Genomic DNA, 17706 nt, shown 5'->3' with positions numbered 1-17706 from the left:
CTCACACTATACTACCAAGAGACCCACCACACAAAATTACCAAGAAGTGAACCACCTACACTATACTACCAACAAGAGACCCACCACAGTATAACACCAAGAAGAGACCCACACACACTATACTACCAAGAGACCCACCATCACTAAATTACCAAGAACAGACCCACCACACTTTTCTACCAACAGACCCACCCACACCATACTACCAACAGACCCACCCACACCATACTACCAAGAGACCCAGCTACACTAAATTACCAAGAAGAGACCCACCCCATCTATACTAGCAAGAGACCCACCCACACGAAATTACCAAGACGTGACCCACCAAACAATACTACCAAGAGACCCACCCACACCATACTACCAAGAGACCCACCCACGCTAAATTACCAAGAAGAGACCTACCACACTATACTACCAAGAAAAGACCCACCCACACCATACTACCAACAAGAGACCCACCACACTATAAAACCAAGAAGAGACCCACCACACTATAACACCAGGAAGTGACCCACCCACACTATACTACCAACAAGAGACTCACCACACTATAAGACCAGGAAGTGACCCACCCACACTATACTACCAACAAGAGACACACCACACTATAAAACCAAGAAGAGACCCACCACACTATAAGACCAGGAAGTGACCCACCCACACTATACTACCAACAAGAGACCCACCCACACTATACCACCAAGAAGAGACCCACCCACACTATAAAACAAAGACGTGACCCATCCACACTATACTACCAACAAGAGACTCACCACACTATAAGACCAGGAAGTGACCCACCCACACTATACTACAAAGATACCCACCCACACTATACCAGCAAGAAGAGACCCACCCACACTATATTACCAAGAAGAGACCCACCCACACTATACTACCAATAAGAGACCCACCCACACTATACTACCAATAAGAGACCCACCCACACCATACTACCAAGAAGAGACCCACCACACTATACTACCAATAAGAGACCCACCCACACCATATTACCAAGAAGAGACCCACCCACACTATACTACCAATAAGAGACCCACCCACACCATACTACCAAGAAGAGACCCACCACACTATACTACCAATAAGAGACCCATCCACACCATATTACCAAGAAGAGACCCACCCACACTATACTACCAATAAGAGACCCACCCACACCATATTACCAAGAAGAGACCCACCCACACCATATTACCAAGAAGAGACCCACCCACACTATACTACCAATAAGAGACCCACCCACACCATTTTACCAAGAAGAGACCCACCCACGCCATATTACCAAGAAGAGACCCACCCACACTATACTACCAATAAGAGACCCACCCACACCATACTACCAAGAAGAGACCCACCACACTATACTACCAAGAAGAGACCCACCCACACCATATTACCAAGAAGAGACCCACCCACACCATATTACCAAGAATAGACCCACCCACACCATACTACCAACAAGAGACCCACCACACTATATTATCAAGAAGAAACCCACCACACTTTACTACCAACAAGAGACCCACCACAATATAAGACCAGGAAGTGACCCACCCACACTATACTACCAACAAGAGACACACCACACTATAAAACCAAGAAGAGACCCACCACACTATAAGACCAGGAAGTGACCCACCCACACTATACTACCAACAAGAGACCCACCCACACGATATTACCAAGAAGAGACCCACCCACACTATACCACCAAGAAGAGACCCACCCACACTATAAAACAAAGACGTGACCCATCCACACTATACTACCAACAAGAGACTCACCACACTATAAGACCAGGAAGTGACCCACCCACACTATACTACAAAGATACCCACCCACACTATACCAGCAAGAAGAGACCCACCCACACTATATTACCAAGAAGAGACCCACCCACACTATACCACCAAGAAGAGACCCACCCACACTAAATTACCAAGAAGAGACCCACCACACTATACTACCAAGAAGATACCGACCCACACTAAATTACCAAGAAGAGACCAATCCACACTATACTACCAACAAGAGACTCACCACACTATAAGACCAGGAAGTGACCCACCCACACTATACTACTAAGAGACCCACCGACACCATACTACCAAGAGACCCACCCACACTAAATAACCAAGAAGAGACCCACCCACACAATACTACCAAGAAGTGACCACCCACACTATACTACCAAGAGACCCACCCACACCATACTACCAAGAAGAGACCCACCCACACTAAATAACCAAGAAGAGACCCACCCACACTATACCATCAAGAAGAGACCCACTCACACTATACTACCAAGAAGAGACCCACCATACTATACTACCAAGAGACCCACCAGCACTAAATTACCAAGAAGTGAACCACCAACACTATACTACCAACAAGAGACCCACCACAGTATAACACCAAGAACAGACCCACCACACTTTTCTACCAACAGACCCACCCACACCATACTACCAAGAGACCCACCCACACTAAATTACCAAGAAGAGACCCACCCCATCTATACTAGCAAGAGACCCACCCACATACAATTACAAAGACGTGACCCACCACACAATACTACCAAGAGACCCACCCACACCATACTACCACGAGACCCACCCACACTAAATTACCAAGAAGAGACCTACCACACTATACAACCAAGAAGAGACCCACCCACACTATATTACCAACAAGAGACGCACCACACTATATTACCAAGAAGAAACCCACCACACTTTACTACCAACAAGAGACCCACCACACTATAAAACCAAGAAGAGACCCACCACACTATAAAACCAAGAAGAGACCCACCACACTATACTACCAACAAGAGACACACGACACTATAAAACCAAGAAGAGACCCACCACACTTTACTACCAACAAGAGACCCACCACACTATAAAACCAAGAAGAGACCCACCACACTATAACACCAGGAAGTGACCCACCCACACTATACTACCAAGAAGAGACCGACCAACACTATATGACCAAGAAGAAACCCACCACACAATACTACCCAGAAGAGACACACCAAACTATATTATCAACAAGAGACTCACCCACGCTACAAAACCAAGAAGAGACCAACCCACACTATACTACCAAGAAGAGACCCACCACACTATACTACCAAGAAGAGACCCACCCACACCATACTACCAAGAAGAGACCCACCACACTATACTACCAATAAGAGACCCACCCACACCATATTACCAAGAAGAGACCCACCCACACCATACTACAAAGAAAAGACCCACCCACACTATACTACCAACAAGAGACCTACCACACTATATTACCAAGAAGAAACCCACCACACTTTACTACCAACAAGAGACACACCACACTATAAAACCAAGAAGAGACCCATAACACTATAAGACCAGGAAGTGACCCACCCACACTATATAACCAAGAAGAGACCCACCCACACTATACCACCAAGAAGAGACCCACCCACACTATACCACCAAGAAGAGACCCACCCACACTATAAAACAAAGACGTGACCAATCCACACTACACTACCAACAAGAGACTCACCACACTATAAGACCAGGAAGTGACCCACCCACACTATACTACCAAGAGACCCACCCACACTAAATTACCAAGAATATACCCACCCACACTATACCATCAAGAAGAGACCCGCTCACACTATACTACCAAGAGACCCACCAGCACTAAATTACCAAGAAGTGAACCACCAACACTATACTACCAACAAGAGACCCACCACAGTATAACACCAAGAAGAGACCCACACACACTATACTACCAAGAGACCCACCATCACTAAATTACCAAGAACAGACCCACCACACTTTTCTACCAACAGACCCACCCACACCATACTACCAAGAGACCCACCCACACTAAATTACCAAGAAGAGACCCACCCCATCTATACTAGCAAGAGACCCACCCACATAAAATTACCAAGACGTGACCCACCACACAATACTACCAAGAGACCCACCCACACCATACTACCACGAGACCCACCCACGCTGAATTACCAACAAGAGACCCACCACACTATACTACCAACAAGAGACACACGACACTATAAAACCAAGAAGAGACCCACCACACTATAACACCAGGAAGTAACCCACCCACACTATACTACCAAGAAGAGACCGACCAACACTATATGACCAAGAAGAAACACACCACACAATACTACCAAGAAGAGACACAGCAAACTATATTATCAACAAGAGACCCACCCACGCTACAAAACCAAGAAGAGACCCACCCACACTATACTACCAAAAAGAGACCCACCACACTATACTACCAAGAAGAGACCCACCCACACCATACTACCAAGAAGAGACCCATCACACTATACTACCAATAAGAGAACCACCCACACCATATTACCAAGAAGATACCTACCCACACCATACTACCAAGAAGAGACCCACCCACACCATATTCCCAAGAAGAAACCCACCCACACCATACTACCAAGAAAAGACCCACCCAAACTTTACTACCAACAAGAGACCCACCACACTATAAAACCAAGAAGAGACCCACCATACTATACTACCAAGAGACCCACCAGCACTAAATTACCAAGAAGTGAACCACCAACACTATACTACCAACAAGAGACCCACCACAGTATAACACCAAGAAGAGACCCACACACACTATACTACCAAGAGACCCACCATCACTAAATTACCAAGAACAGACCCACCACACTTTTCTACCAACAGACCCACCCACACCATACTACCAAGAGACCCACCCACACTAAATTACCAAGAAGAGACCCACCCCATCTATACTAGCAAGAGACCCACCCACATACAATTACAAAGACGTGACCCACCACACAATACTACCAAGAGACCCACCCACACCATACTACCACGAGACCCACCCACACTAAATTACCAAGAAGAGACCTACCACACTATACAACCAAGAAGAGACCCACCCACACTATATTACCAACAAGAGACGCACCACACTATATTACCAAGAAGAAACCCACCACACTTTACTACCAACAAGAGACCCACCACACTATAAAACCAAGAAGAGACCCACCACACTATAAAACCAAGAAGAGACCCACCACACTATACTACCAACAAGAGACACACGACACTATAAAACCAAGAAGAGACCCACCACACTTTACTACCAACAAGAGACCCACCACACTATAAAACCAAGAAGAGACCCACCACACTATAACACCAGGAAGTGACCCACCCACACTATACTACCAAGAAGAGACCGACCAACACTATATGACCAAGAAGAAACCCACCACACAATACTACCCAGAAGAGACACACCAAACTATATTATCAACAAGAGACTCACCCACGCTACAAAACCAAGAAGAGACCAACCCACACTATACTACCAAGAAGAGACCCACCACACTATACTACCAAGAAGAGACCCACCCACACCATACTACCAAGAAGAGACCCACCACACTATACTACCAATAAGAGACCCACCCACACCATATTACCAAGAAGAGACCCACCCACACCATACTACAAAGAAAAGACCCACCCACACTATACTACCAACAAGAGACCTACCACACTATATTACCAAGAAGAAACCCACCACACTTTACTACCAACAAGAGACACACCACACTATAAAACCAAGAAGAGACCCATAACACTATAAGACCAGGAAGTGACCCACCCACACTATATAACCAAGAAGAGACCCACCAACACTATACCACCAAGAAGAGACCCACCCACACTATACCACCAAGAAGAGACCCACCCACACTATAAAACAAAGACGTGACCAATCCACACTACACTACCAACAAGAGACTCACCACACTATAAGACCAGGAAGTGACCCACCCACACTATACTACCAAGAGACCCACCCACACTAAATAACCAAGAAGAGACCCGCCCACACAATACTACCAAGAAGTGACCCACCACACTATACTACCAAGAAATCCACCCACACTAAATTACCAAGAATATACCCACCCACACTATACCATCAAGAAGAGACCCGCTCACACTATACTACCAAGAGACCCACCAGCACTAAATTACCAAGAAGTGAACCACCAACACTATACTACCAACAAGAGACCCACCACAGTATAACACCAAGAAGAGACCCACACACACTATACTACCAAGAGACCCACCATCACTAAATTACCAAGAACAGACCCACCACACTTTTCTACCAACAGACCCACCCACACCATACTACCAAGAGACCCACCCACACTAAATTACCAAGAAGAGACCCACCCCATCTATACTAGCAAGAGACCCACCCACATAAAATTACCAAGACGTGACCCACCACACAATACTACCAAGAGACCCACCCACACCATACTACCACGAGACCCACCCACGCTGAATTACCAACAAGAGACCCACCACACTATACTACCAACAAGAGACACACGACACTATAAAACCAAGAAGAGACCCACCACACTATAACACCAGGAAGTAACCCACCCACACTATACTACCAAGAAGAGACCGACCAACACTATATGACCAAGAAGAAACACACCACACAATACTACCAAGAAGAGACACACCAAACTATATTATCAACAAGAGACCCACCCACGCTACAAAACCAAGAAGAGACCCACCCACACTATACTACCAAAAAGAGACCCACCACACTATACTACCAAGAAGAGACCCACCCACACCATACTACCAAGAAGAGACCCATCACACTATACTACCAATAAGAGAACCACCCACACCATATTACCAAGAAGATACCTACCCACACCATACTACCAAGAAGAGACCCACCCACACCATATTCCCAAGAAGAAACCCACCCACACCATACTACCAAGAAAAGACCCACCCACACTTTACTACCAACAAGAGACCCACCACACTATAAAACCAAGAAGAGACCCACCACACTATAAGACCAGGAAGTGACCCACCCACACTATAAAACCAACAAGAAACCCACCCACACTATATTACCAAGAAGAGACCCACCCACAATATACCACCAAGAAGAGACCCACCCACACTATACCACAAAGAAGAGACCCACCCACACTATAAAACAAAGACGTGACCAATCCACACAATACTACCAACAAGAGACTCACCACACTATAAGACCAGGAAGTGACCCACCCACACTATACTACAAAGATACCCACCCACACTATACCACCAAGAAGAGACCCACCCACACTATATTACCAAGAAGAGACCCACCCACACTATACCACCAAGAAGAGACCCACTCACACTAAATTACCAAGAAGAGACCCACCACACTATACTACCAAGAAGAAACCCACCACACTATACTACCAAGAAGAGACCCACCACACTATAATACCAAGAAGAGACCCACCACACTATACTACCAAGAAGAGACCCACCCACACCATACAACAAAGAAGAGACTCACCCACACTATAATACTAAGAGAACCACCCACACCATACTACCAAGAAGAGACTCACCCACACTATAATACAAAGAAACCCACCCACACTATACTACCAAGAAGAGACCCACCCACACCATATTACCAAGAAGAAACCCACCCACACCATACTACCAAGAAAAGACCCACCCACACTATACTACCAACAAAAGACCCACCCACACTATAAAACCAAGAAGAGACCCACCACACTATAACACCAGGAAGTGACCCACCCACACTTTACTACCAACAAGAGACCCACCAAACTAGAAAACCAAGAAGAGACCCACCACACTATAAGACCAGGAAGTAACCCACCCACACTATACTACCAAGAAGAGACCGACCAACACTATATGACCAAGAAGAAACACACCACACAATACTACCAAGAAGAGACACACCAAACTATATTATCAACAAGAGACCCACCCACGCTACAAAACCAAGAAGAGACCCACCCACACTATACTACCAACAAGAGACCCACCACACTATACTACCAAGAAGAGACCCACCCACACCATACTACCAAGAAGAGACCCATCACACTATACTACCAAGAAGAGACCCACCCACACCATATTCCCAAGAAGAAACCCACCCACACCATACTACCAAGAAAAGACCCACCCACACTTTACTACCAACAAGAGACCCACCACACTATAAAACCAAGAAGAGACCCACCACACTATAAGACCAGGAAGTGACCCACCCACACTATAAAACCAACAAGAAACCCACCCACACTATATTACCAAGAAGAGACCTACCCACAATATACCACCAAGAAGAGACCCACCCACACTATACCACAAAGAAGAGACCCACCCACACTATAAAACAAAGACGTGACCAATCCACACTATACTACCAACAAGAGACTCACCACACTATAAGACCAGGAAGTGACCCACCCACACTATACTACAAAGATACCCACCCACACTATACCACCAAGAAGAGACCCACCCACACTATATTACCAAGAAGAGACCCACCCACACTATACCACCAAGAAGAGACCCACTCACACTAAATTACCAAGAAGAGACCCACCACACTATACTACCAAGAAGAAACCCACCACACTATACTACCAAGAAGAGACCCACCACACTATAATACCAAGAAGAGACCCACCACACTATACTACCAAGAAGAGACCCACCCACACCATACAACAAAGAAGAGACTCACCCACACTATAATACTAAGAGAACCACCCACACCATACTACCAAGAAGAGACTCACCCACACTATAATACAAAGAAACCCACCCACACTATACTACCAAGAAGAGACCCACCCACACCATATTACCAAGAAGAAACCCACCCACACCATACTACCAAGAAAAGACCCACCCACACTATACTACCAACAAAAGACCCACCCACACTATAAAACCAAGAAGAGACCCACCACACTATAACACCAGGAAGTGACCCACCCACACTTTACTACCAACAAGAGACCCACCAAACTAGAAAACCAAGAAGAGACCCACCACACTATAAGACCAGGAAGTAACCCACCCACACTATACTACCAAGAAGAGACCGACCAACACTATATGACCAAGAAGAAACACACCACACAATACTACCAAGAAGAGACACACCAAACTATATTATCAACAAGAGACCCACCCACGCTACAAAACCAAGAAGAGACCCACCCACACTATACTACCAACAAGAGACCCACCACACTATACTACCAAGAAGAGACCCACCCACACCATACTACCAAGAAGAGACCCATCACACTATACTACCAAGAAGAGACCCACCCACACCATATTCCCAAGAAGAAACCCACCCACACCATACTACCAAGAAAAGACCCACCCACACTTTACTACCAACAAGAGACCCACCACACTATAAAACCAAGAAGAGACCCACCACACTATAAGACCAGGAAGTGACCCACCCACACTATAAAACCAACAAGAAACCCACCCACACTATATTACCAAGAAGAGACCTACCCACAATATACCACCAAGAAGAGACCCACCCACACTATACCACAAAGAAGAGACCCACCCACACTATAAAACAAAGACGTGACCAATCCACACTATACTACCAACAAGAGACTCACCACACTATAAGACCAGGAAGTGACCCACCCACACTATACTACAAAGATACCCACCCACACTATACCACCAAGAAGAGACCCACCCACACTATATTACCAAGAAGAGACCCACCCACACTATACCACCAAGAAGAGACCCACCCACACTAAATTACCAAGAAGAGACCCACCACACTATATTACCAAGAAGAGACCCACCCACACTATACTACCAAGAAGAAACCCACCCACACTATACCACCAAGAAGAGACTCACCCACACTATAATACTAAGAGACCCACCCACACCATACTACCAAGAAGAGACTCACCCACACTATAATACTAAGAAACCCACCCACACAATACTACCAAGAAGAGACCCACCCACACTATACCACCAAGAAGAGACCTACCCACACTATACCACCAAGAAGAGACCCACCCACACTAAATTACCAAGAAGAGACCCACCACACTATATTACCAAGAAGAGACCCACCCACACTATACTACCAAGAAGAGACCCACCACACTATACTACCAAGAAGAGACCCACCCACACCATACAACCAAGAAGAGACTCACCCACACTATAATACTAAGAGACCCACCCACACCATACTACCAAGAAGAGACTCACCCACACTATAATACTAAGAAACCCACCCACACAATACTACCAAGAAGAGACCCACCCACACCATATTACCAAGAAGAAACCCACCCACACCATACTACCAAGAAAAGACCCACCCACACTATACTACCAACAAGAGACCCACCCACACTATAAAACCAAGAAGAGACCCACCACACTATAAGACCAGGAAGTGACCCACCCACACTATACTACAAACAAGAAACCCACCCACACTATATTACCAAGAGACCCACCCACACTATACCACCAAGTAGAGACCCACCCACACTATAAAAAAAAGACGTGACCAATCCACACTATACTACCAACAAGAGACTCACCACACTATAAGACCAGGAAGTGACCCACCCACACTATACTACAAAGATACCCACCCACACTATACCACCAAGAAAAGACCTACCCACACTATATTTCCAAGAAGAGACCCACCCACACTATACCACCAAGAAGAGACCCACCCACACTAAATTACCAAGAAGAGACCCACCCACACTATACTACCAAGAAGAAACCCACCACACTATACTACCAAGACGAGACCGACCAACACTATATTACCAAGAAGAAACCCACCACACAATACTACCAAGAGACCAACCCACACCATACTACCAAGAGACCCACCCACACTAAATAACCAAGAAGAGACCTGTCCACACCATACTACCAAGAGACCCACCCACACTAAATAACCAAGAAGAGACCCATCACACTACATTAACGAGAAGAAACCCACCACACAATACTACCAAGAGATCCACCCACACCATACTACCAAGAAGAGACCCACCCACACTATATTACCAAGAAGAGACCGACCAACACTATATTACCAAGAACAGACCCACCACACTATACTACCAAGAGACCCACCCACACCATACTACCAAGAGACCCACCCACACTAAATAACCAAGAAGAGACCCGCCCACACTATACTACCAAGACGAGACCCACCACACTATACTACCAAGAAGAGACACACCAAACTATATTATCAACAAGAGACCCACCCACGCTACAAAACCAAGAAGAGACCCACCCACACTATACTACCAAGAAGAGACCCACCACACTATACTACCAAGAAGAGACCCACCAAACTATATTCTCAACAAGAGACCCACCCACGCTACAAAACCAAGAAGAGCCACCCACACTATACTACCAAGAAGAGACCCACCCACACTATACTACCAAGAAGAGACCCACCCACACTATACTACCAAGAAGAGACCCACCCACACTATACTACCAAGAAGAGACACACCAAACTATATTCTCAACAAGAGACCCACCCACGCTACAAAACCAAGAAGAGCCACCCACACTATACTACCAAGAAGAGACCCACCCACACTATACTACCAAGAAGAGACCCACCCACACTATACTACCAAGAAGAGACACACCAAACTATATTCTCAACAAGAGACCCACCCACGCTACAAAACCAAGAAGAGACCCACCCACACTATACTACCAAGAAGAGACCCACCCACACTATACTACCAAGAAGAGACCCACCCACACTATACTACCAAGAAGAGACACACCAAACTATATTCTCAACAAGAGACCCACCCACGCTACAAAACCAAGAAGAGACCCACCCACACTATACTACCAAGAAGAGACTCACCCACACTATACTACCAAAAAGAGACCCACCCACAATATACTACCAAGAAGAGACACACCAAACTATATTCTCAACAAGAGACCCACCCACGCTACAAAACCAAGAAGAGACCCACCCACACTATACTACCAAGAAGAGACCCACCCACACTATACTACCAAGAAGAGACCCACCACACTATACTACCAAGAAGAGACACACCAAACTATATTCTCAACAAGAGACCCACCCACGCTACAAAACCAAGAAGAGACCCACCCACACTATACTATCAAAAGACCCACACATACTAAATTACCAAGAAGAGACTCACCCACACAATAATACTAAGATACCCACCCACACTATATTACCAAGAGACCCACTCACACTATATTACCAAGAGACCCACCACACTATACTACCAAGAAGAGAACCATCCACACCATACTACCAAGAAGAGACCCACCCACACTATACTACCAAGAAGAGACACACCAAACTATATTATCAACAAGAGACCCACCCACACTACAAAACCAAGAAGAGACCCACCCGCACTAAATTACCAAGAGACCCACCCGCACTATACTACCAAGAAGAGACCCACCACACTATACTACCAAGAAAAGACCCACCACACCATACTACCAAGAAGAGACCCACCACACTATACTACCAAGAAGAGACCCACCCACACCATAATACCAAGAAGAGACTCACCCACACTATAATACTAAGAGACCCACCCACACCGTACTACCAAGAAGAGACTCACCCACACTATAATACTAAGAGACCCACCCACACCATACTACCAAGAAGAGACTCACCCACACTATAATACTAAGAGACCCACTCACACCATACTACCAAGAAGAGACCCACCACACTATACTACCAAGAAGAGACCCACCCACACCATACTACCAAGAAGAGACCCACCACACCATACTACCAAGAGACCCACCACACTATATTACCAAAAAGAGACCCGCCCACACTATACTACCAAGAGACCCACCCACACTATATTACCAAAAAGAGACCCGCCCACACTATACTACCAGTGGCCTACTCAAAAGGGTGCAAATGTTACAGAACTTTCAGATGTAATTATATTATGTAGAATTGACATGCTTCATTAACACCTTATTTGAAAACTCCTTATTAATGATCTTGAATCCAATTTGTTATGAAGGTTGTTGTTATGACTGGTTTCATAAAGGTGTTATGAATGGTTTCATAAAGGTGTTATGACTGGTTTCATAAAGGTGTTATGAATGGTTTCATAAAGGTGTTATGATTGGTTTCATAAAGGTGTTATGACTGGTTTCCTAAAGGTGTTATGACTGGTTTCATAAAGGTGTTATGACTGGTTTCCTAAAGGTGTTATGACTGGTTTCATAAAGGTGTTATGACTGGTTTCATAAAGGTGTTATGACTGGTTTCATAAAGGTGTTATGACTGGTTTCCTAAAGGTGTTATGACTGGTTTTCTAAAGGTGTTATGACTGGTTTTCTAAAGGTGTTATGACTGGTTTCATAAAGGTGTTATGACTGGTTTCATAAAGGTGTTATGACTGGTTTCATGTGTTCTGAATGCCTTATATACCCCCCCCCCCCCCCCCCCCCCTATTGTAAAGTGTTACCAATGCTTCTCTGTCATGTAGGATCGAGAATCATATCAGTTCTAATCATCACGTTTCTATTTGCAACAGACTGAGAGTTTCACCTCACTGATACAGAATGTCAGATAGAAATACATGTTGTAGAACAGACATGCTTCTCTGTCATGTAGAATCGAGAATCATATCAGCTCTATTCGTCACGTTTCTATTTGCAACAGACTGAGAGTTTCACTTCACTGATACAGAATGTCAGATAGAAATACATGTTGTAGAACAGACATGATTCTCTGTCATGTAGGAACGAGAATCATTTCAGCTCTATTCGTTACGTTTCGAGATAAGAGAGCACGCAGCATGAGCCAGACTGTGGGGTGTGTCAGGAGACAAGGCAGCTCCTCGAAGGGCCTTTTTCTCATTCTGGTCTCTCTTCTCTCCTCCGGAAAGCGATAAGTGGTTGAGTGGCCGAGGAGAGTGTCAATTTGTTTAGTGGGTGAACGGAAGAGTCCTCCCCACCTCGATAGCCACGTTTCATGGAGGATAGTCGTGTGTGTCCTACCTGAGTCCTTCACGGAAGAGTTTTGATATCTGCCACACCCCCTTTGAAGCAATTGTTGTTTTCTCAAAGGAGTAAAGCTTGCAAACATTTTTAAAAAATGATATGCTACTTATCCTTTTACTTATCTATAAAATGTCTTGTAGAACTAACAAGTGCATTTTCATCGACGTTGCTTCTTCCTCGCCACCTCTCCTCGATTACCTTTGACATTTTTCAAGATAAGGCACGATTGGAAGGAGGAGAGAGAAGACAGGGGTTGAGCAAATCCAATTGAGAAAAGGCCAATGACTCAGCCACTATCAATAGCACGTGTCCTCGCCCCTGTGGGATCATATGCTCCAGAGTGAAGGTTCCCTTAGGTACAGATCTAGGATCAGCTTCCCCTTCCCCAATCCTTAACCATTAGTGGGGAAAATGCTAAACTGACCCAAGATCAGGGTCTAGGGGCAACTTCACCCTGCTCCCGATCACTCAACACAGAGGTATCACCATTGGCTAATTAAGATGTCTGTCTCAGCTCCAAGCCCCTCCCTACACATGTAATTTGGCTCGAGGTAGGAGAGGTCCACTGAATCTCAGATCTAGGATTGGATTACCTTATTCTACAATTCAAACCATAACCAATTGGAGGATGAAAAATATCTGATGTTGTGTCAGCGGTTAGGGTTTAGTAACTCCATCTACACTCCTGTTGCTCGGCTGTGTTAGCAGAGCATGGCAAAAGCGAGGAGACTCACTTGGGTGGTTAGACCAAAGACACGCCCACCCATTCAACCCTTCTTCCCTACTACCCTACATTGAGACGTGCTCGTCGTAAACTTAGTGTAGTCAGCAAAGTACAGAGGGGTGGAATGCTTTGAGGTGGATAAGGGTTAAGAGTATACTCCCCCACCCCCCCACCCAAGGAGAGAGAGTGTAGTAGGGGTCAAACTTCAGAAAGTGACGTCTCAATGATAAGTATGAAGAGGCAGGCTTAGGCCAGGGGGGTAGGCAGAGCTTTTTGAGCATGGAACGAGGGTAAAGTAAACCATTTAGGAGCGCAAAACTGCCCATCACAAAAAATTGTCCGACTGTCAACATTGATAGTATGAATTTCCCATCATTCATAATGTACTATCATAACAACATAATGGAAATGAGGATGGAAATGAAATACAAAGTGCAATAAAACCAAAGAAATTGAAGTAAATAAGACATTCGCAAGAGACAGAGCCACAGTACTCACAGTTCTCTCCAATCCATTATCTACTCCGAGTTCCTAGCCACAAATTGTAGACGTGACGATACTTGTGCTTTCTCATAATCATCACAGTATAGAGCCGGTGTAATCCATAGTCCCGACGAGCGAGGACTGTTCAGGAGGGGTGGGATAGTTTTTAATGAGGGGGGAGGAGAAATTATTACGCTCCAAACGGAGGGGGAGTTGTGAAAACCGGTGAAGTTGGAAGAGGTGGGGCTGACGCATGGCAACGGGTGTCAGTGGTGGCAAACGTGGCTCAGAGTACAGCGGTCCCGGCGAGGTGGAATAGGGTCAGCCAAAGTTTTAGGTGATTTTAGCTGATTGAGGAAAGAGTAGAATAAGGTTTGGTGCAACCTTGAGACCGATCATCTTTTTTTCCCAATAGTCACCTTTGCGCAGTGTGATGACAATGTGCTCAGGCCAGTAAAATTCTCCCAGGTACAGAAACGCAGTCCAGAAAGTAGAAGTGCCTCCTCTCAGTTCGTTCCTGGATTACAAACGTTTTGCAGTTCTGTCACCACAGCTCTACAGACAAACATCTCGTCTTTCCCTTCTCCATTCTTTCTCCTCTGGTCTTCAGCTCTCCTCTGTTCTTATATCAACACCTTTCCTTTTTGGTCCCCTTCTTCGTTGCGATCTTCTTCTACACGTGTAAACTCCCAACACACACCTTCCAATAGCGCTCTCTCTCTATTGCGGTTTTCCTCTCCCTCTCTCGATCCATCTAAGCACTCCTGTCTGCCTTCTCTCAATCCCTATTCACTCATTAACCACTCCCTCTTCCTCTTTTTCACCTCTCTCTCTCTCTCTCTCTCTCGCTCTGGTAACCCTTCAGTCTCTTCACCTCTGCAGCGCTCTCACGCCTCGCCGTACCGCTCGTCCTCTCTCTCCTGCCAGTAAGGCACTGGGAGACGGTGCAACTCCAGGAGAGGGATGAACGGAAAAGAGGGAAAGAAACAAGAGAAAACCCACTGGGAGGTGGGGAAAGAGTACATTCCTGCTCCCGCTGTTGCTGGGAAACAATGGCAGTAGTCCAAGCGTTCCTCCTCTCTTCTCCCCTCTCCAGTCTTTCCCTCCCTCTGTCTCGCTCACCTTCCCCCCTCTCTCATGCACTCACTTGCTCACTCTTCCTCTTCAGCCCAGCCTCTTTTCCACCCCTTCCTGCAGTGTCGGTACACAGCTACTGTGAAAACTGCTGGTGATCGTCTGCGTGCTCCTCAGGCACACTGCATGAATACTTCCTGAGATGACAGAAGCTCCCTTCCCATTCTACCCGGACTTCAAACACATTTGGTTAGTGGGTGTATGTGTGTGTTCACATGTCTGTGTATGTGTGTGCCCACATGAACTGCACTTGTGCGAGTGAGTGAGTGAGTGAGTGAGTGAGTGAGTGAGTGAGTGAGTGAGTGAGTGAGTGAGTGAGTGAGTGAGGGAGGGAGGGAGGGAGGGAGGGAGGGAGGGAGGGAGGGAGGGAGGGAGGGAGTGAGTGAGTGAGTGAGTGAGTGAGTGAGTGAGTGAGTGAGTGAGTGAGTGAGTGAGTGAATGATTGAGTGAGTTAATCAAGCTAATCAGTTAATCAAGGGTTTATATAGAGAGGTCAGAGACAGTTGATAAAGGGTTTATATAGAGAGGTCAGAGACAGTTAATCAAGCGTTTATATAGAGAGGTCAGAGACAGTTGATAAAGGGTTTATATAGAGAGGTCAGAGACAGTTAATCAAGGGTTTATATAGAGAGGTCAGAGACAGTTAATCAAGGGTTTATATAGAGAGGTCAGAGACAGTTAATCAAGGGTTTATATAGAGAGGTCAGAGACAGTTGATAAAGGGTTTATATCAAGGATAGATTGGGTTGGATGGATGGATGGATGGATGGATGGATGGATTGGGTTGGATGGATGGATGGATGGATTGGGTTGGATGGATGGATGGATGGATGGATGGATCGGGTTGGATGGATAGATGGATGGATGGATTGGGTTGGATGGATGGATGGATGGATGGATGGATGGATGGATTGGGTTGGATGGATAGATGGATGGATGGATTGGGTTGGATGGATGGATGGATGGATGGATGGATCGGGTTGGATGGATAGATGGATGGATGGATTGGGTTGGATGGATGGATGGATGGATGGATGGATAGATGGATGGATGGATTGGGTTGGATGGATAGATGGATGGATGGATTGGGTTGGATGGATGGATGGATGGATGGATGGAGGGATAGATTGGGTTGGATGGATAGATGGATGGATGGATTGGGTTGGATGGATAGATGGATGGATGGATGGATTGGGTTGGATGGATGGATGGATGGATGGATCGGGTTGGATGGATAGATGGATGGATGGATTGGGTTGGATGGATGGATGGATGGATGGATGGATC

At 45.8% G+C, this 17706-nt stretch overlaps 1 protein-coding gene and 1 long non-coding RNA gene across 3 annotated transcripts in view; one reads left to right on the top strand and one right to left on the bottom strand.

Annotated features, from left to right (window-relative positions):
- Positions 1 to 15568, bottom strand: part of kif26aa (kinesin family member 26Aa) — a 72545-nt gene extending 56977 nt beyond the window's left edge. For both annotated transcript variants that reach the window (XM_055873252.1, XM_055873253.1), the window contains exon 1: positions 15301 to 15568. In XM_055873252.1, coding sequence (XP_055729227.1) covers positions 15301 to 15317 — 17 coding nt within the window. In that variant the 5' untranslated portion in view covers positions 15318 to 15568. The remainder of the gene's footprint in view (positions 1 to 15300) is intronic.
- A 950-nt stretch (positions 15569 to 16518) lies between these two features.
- The window catches only part of LOC129817742 (uncharacterized), a 31567-nt gene continuing 30379 nt past the window's right edge, over positions 16519 to 17706 (top strand). Inside the window, exon 1 of the long non-coding RNA XR_008753756.1 lies at positions 16519 to 16608. This is a non-coding gene — a long non-coding RNA (uncharacterized LOC129817742). The remainder of the gene's footprint in view (positions 16609 to 17706) is intronic.

This window comes from Salvelinus fontinalis, chromosome 20 (genome assembly GCF_029448725.1).
Source record: "Salvelinus fontinalis isolate EN_2023a chromosome 20, ASM2944872v1, whole genome shotgun sequence".
Taxonomy (NCBI): Eukaryota; Metazoa; Chordata; class Actinopteri; order Salmoniformes; family Salmonidae; genus Salvelinus; species Salvelinus fontinalis.
This window is presented reverse-complemented; position numbering and strand designations above follow the sequence as displayed.